Source organism: Coloeus monedula (genome assembly GCF_965178545.1).
Source record: "Coloeus monedula genome assembly, chromosome: 2".
Classification (NCBI taxonomy): Eukaryota; Metazoa; Chordata; class Aves; order Passeriformes; family Corvidae; genus Coloeus; species Coloeus monedula.
Window position 1 is genome coordinate 69,539,756 of NC_138782.1, and position 3,907 is coordinate 69,543,662.

Genomic DNA, 3,907 nt, shown 5'->3' on the forward strand with positions numbered 1-3,907 from the left:
GCGCTGCCTCAGCGCGGCGGGAACCGGCGGGAGCGTGGCGGCCCCGCTGCAGGTACCGAGCGGGAGCGGGGCGGCCGCGGAGCGCTGCCCTCCTCGCCCGGCGGGCGCGGTGCTGGGAGCGCAGCGCACCCCTCGCTGCCCGGCGGTGAGGCGGGACGGGACGCGCTTGGGGTAGCGCCCGCCTGGCCGCCTTCAGAACTTGCCGTGCTGGCGGCGGCCGGGACGGGAGGGCCGGGTAAGGCGGTGCGGCAGCCACCCGCCCTCACCGCCAGCACAGCGAGGGAAAGGATGGCCGCGCGGGTTCGCTTTTCCCATTAGCGGAGAGGAGCGCCCCGCCCGCTCCCCGCCCACCTCGGCGGGAGGGCGGCACCGGCTGGCGGGGGCCGGGCGGGCTGGGTTGGCGGGAGCCGTCGCTGAGGGGCGGGGGGAGGCTCGGCCCGGAGCCGGTGCCTGGCGCGGTCCCGGCGCCGGGCAGAGGCGGGGCAGTGGTGCCGCTGTGTCGAGGTTTCCCTGCCCGAGCTCATGAGCCGCGCCCCGCCCCGCCTCGCCTGGCTCCGCGATGGGCTTTTCCCTGAGAAAGACAAAGTTTCCCGCCCGGAGCGTGGCCGCACCGGGATGCGCCGCTGTGTGACCGCCTCTTCGCGCCTTGCCCCCGCGCAGGGACAACATGGTGCTGAGCGCGGACCAGGTGAGCCTCATCGGGCAGGTGTTCGAGTCCTACGTGCTGGAGCACCACAGGGACGAAATCCTGAGCATCCTGAGGGAGGCGGACGACCAGGCGCACTACCCCGTCGTCGTCGACGCCTTGACGCTCTTTGAGACCAACATGGAGATCGGGGAGTACTTCAACGCCTTCCCCAGCGAGGTGCTCCCGATTTTCGACAGCGCGCTGCGCCGGGCTGCGCTGGCAGCGCTGCAGGACAGCGCGGACCCGGCACAGCTCAGCCTCAAGCAGAACCTCCACGCCAGGGTCTCGGGTGAGTGGTGGGGCGGGGGCTGCAGCGAGCTGCACCTCTCAGCCAGGACTGCCAACATTTCCTGACTCTTCAGGGAAACTGCCAAAATTTCCTTACTCTGTAACAAACTATTGGGGCGCCGTGGAATGAGCAAGTTTAATTCTTGCCGTTTCAGTTTTTGAAGAAGTGGGGAATCCTCAGTGTTTATTAAGCAGCAAAGGACACGTACAAACACATGGATGTGTGTAGACCAAGTCCCAAAAGAAAAGCCGTGGCCGTACCCACTGGCGTGCATGCAATGGTTGGCATCTCTCGCTGGGTCAGAGCTTACACCAAAGCCTTTCCAAGGCAAAGACTCCTTAAAGCAGCAGCTGGTTTTACATTATTTCACTTTTAGGCAGAAAGTCTAGAGAGAAGTAAAAGGAAGAAAGAAAAAAAAGTCCAGGAAAAAAAAGTTTTAGGGGAAGATATGTAGTTCCTAAGTTTTACTGCAGGTTGACTTCCTTACCATGCCAGCTGGCTCCCAGTCCTTATTGGCTCCAGCCATCTTCCAGAAGAGGCAAAGTCTAAATTTTGAATTGTCTTGTAACAATTTCATCTGAAACTGTTGAATTTTATGCTTAACTGTTACAAAATTGCTTGTCATAAAATTGGAACAAACTGTTGGAAGGCGTGATCCTTAATGGAGGATTCCGTAAATTTTTTCACTTCAAGATGATATATAATTATTCCTTATTATTAGGAAATCTTTAGTAGCTCTGAGGTTTGGTAAATGTGGAGTGCAGGTTCGGGGGTTGAAATGTCTTTTTTGCCTGTTGTGGGAAACTGGGTCAGCAGTGGCACCCTCCCTTCTGGTCATTTCTGATCATAACAATTTGGAGCAATAGTCTGCAAAGCCAAGAGCTGGCAGCCTGTGTTTCCCTCCCCTGCCCTGTTGTGGAGTGGCTTATGATCATTCAGTCTTTTGGCACCTTGAATTTGGATAAATCACAGTTGGTAAATAGGCCTGTGTTTCATCCCAGTGAGTTTCCATAAAAATGTTGTAATGACAACGCATACATCAGAAATATATTTAGCTTGTGGTATTCAGGTGCTGAGGAGCTCATACACAGCTGATGAGTATGTGAGGTAAAAGGATGGCCTCTGTGTTGTACTGAAATTTGACCTCGGGCGCCTCCCTGTACCTATGAAAGCATGAATGAGGTAAAACTTTCCTCCTAGTGTTCTGAGATGCATTTACATTATTGAGGGCTTCAGCATGAAAAAAGACTCCACATATTATTATTTAAAAAGCTGCCAGGAAGTATTAGAAGGAATAGAGCAAGGGGAAATGATCTCTGCATGAGTAGTGGTGTCTTTAAGACATTCCTTTTCCTCTTATCAGCCTCTTGCTGGAGCTGATAATTTCTCCCACAGTGATGTTTTGTCTAAATGTTCACTTATCAACCTCCAGCAAAATTAGCCCCCTTGATCAAATAGTTTTAATAACTGATAAAAGCAAGCCTGACTGATCATTGATAGAAGAATTCAGTTAGCAAAGTCACAGATAATTCCATCTCTAAACTGGAGGGAAATTGGTGAAGAACAGGGGGAGTTATCCTTGACAAGTCTAGCTGGATCAAAATAACATCTGTCCACAGAATTTGGTTAATGTTCTGTACCACCAAAAGGCTCACTGCAGAAGAAACAAAAGAAATAACCGGAGTTTTCTATAGCCTTTTTTCCACCCAAATTTTCCCATGATACTGTTACCTTTTAAGTAGATGCTGGGTTCTGATTACCTTCAGGATTCTCATTTTGGAGTGTTGCTTCCCGTTCCCATGTCAGATAAGGAGGGAATGAGAAGGTGGTGCAATATTCTTGATGGGAGCAGCAGGCAACTACCAGGAGTGTGGGTGATGGATCTGTGTGTCAGGCTTGGAACTAAGTGAGGAAAAGTGATTTTGCTTACACCAGGTGTAAGAAACAATCTCAGCACTTTCTACCAATATGGACAGGGCATCTAGGGGTTCAAAAAGGATTGAAGGAATGTGGATATGCAGTAATTAATAATGGATTATTAGCTTGAGTTCACTGAAGTAAAAGATAAAGTTCTTTATCTGAATTTCAGCATTGTAGGAATTTGGTTGTGTAACTTCAGCTTTTTGCTATCAATCCATGAAATGATTTTTCCTTACTTGTCATTAGTCTGAGTACCGCTGTGTCTGTTACTGAGGGCCAAGCTGCTTCTGGTATTTTCTAATAGCCTTTTTGTGACTAATACAGTAAAGTTGGTTCAAAGAGGCACACATGCAATTAAAGAGTTTGTCAAGCAGTCTAGTGTGATCCGAATGAAGGCTCTTTTTAGAGCACATTTAGACTCTTGGCTCTTCAAAGTTCACAGAGATGATCGTCATATATCCTGACAACAGTGCTGCAGCTCTCTCTAGTGTAAGATGTGATGCATTTTGCAAAGTTTTTTCAGGGCCAGCAATACTGAACTAAGAAAAAAATGCCAAAACAGGTGAAGAAATAACGGATTTTTTTTTCCCCTGAACTGACTAGAAATGCAAATCTGTGGTAGAATGAAAATTTCAACAGGCTTGGTAGAACATTTAAATAGCTTTATTAGAGTCAAACAGAAAAATTTGTTTGCAGTTTTACAAAATACTTTCTTTTCCTGATTATTTAGTTCTACTTTTTCTACTTTATTCTCTTACCCTTTAAAATTAGTTTAATAGTTAAAAATACTTTCTTTAAACAGAAGCAGAAGGCCAAGTGTTGCTTAAAAGCATCAAACCAGAATGTTTCTGCATGTCTGAAATAAGGCATTTGGGTTTGAAAACATTGAAATAAATATGACTTTTTTTTTTTTTTTTTTTTTTTAGCAGCTAAAGCTACTGAGAAGATTTGACCTAAACACACAAATAGTTTCAGTCCCCTTAGAAACATAATTTGTAGTTTTACATCTG

General features: G+C 47.8%; 1 protein-coding gene across 1 annotated transcript in view; it reads left to right on the forward strand.

The window, feature by feature from the left end:
* Positions 1–667: 667 nt before the first annotated feature.
* Positions 668–3,907, forward strand: part of MCM9 (minichromosome maintenance 9 homologous recombination repair factor) — a gene marked incomplete at its 5' end in the record, with an annotated part of 47,364 nt that continues 44,124 nt past the window's right edge. The window contains 1 exon segment of the mRNA XM_082277243.1: positions 668–977. Coding sequence (XP_082133369.1) covers positions 668–977 — 310 coding nt within the window.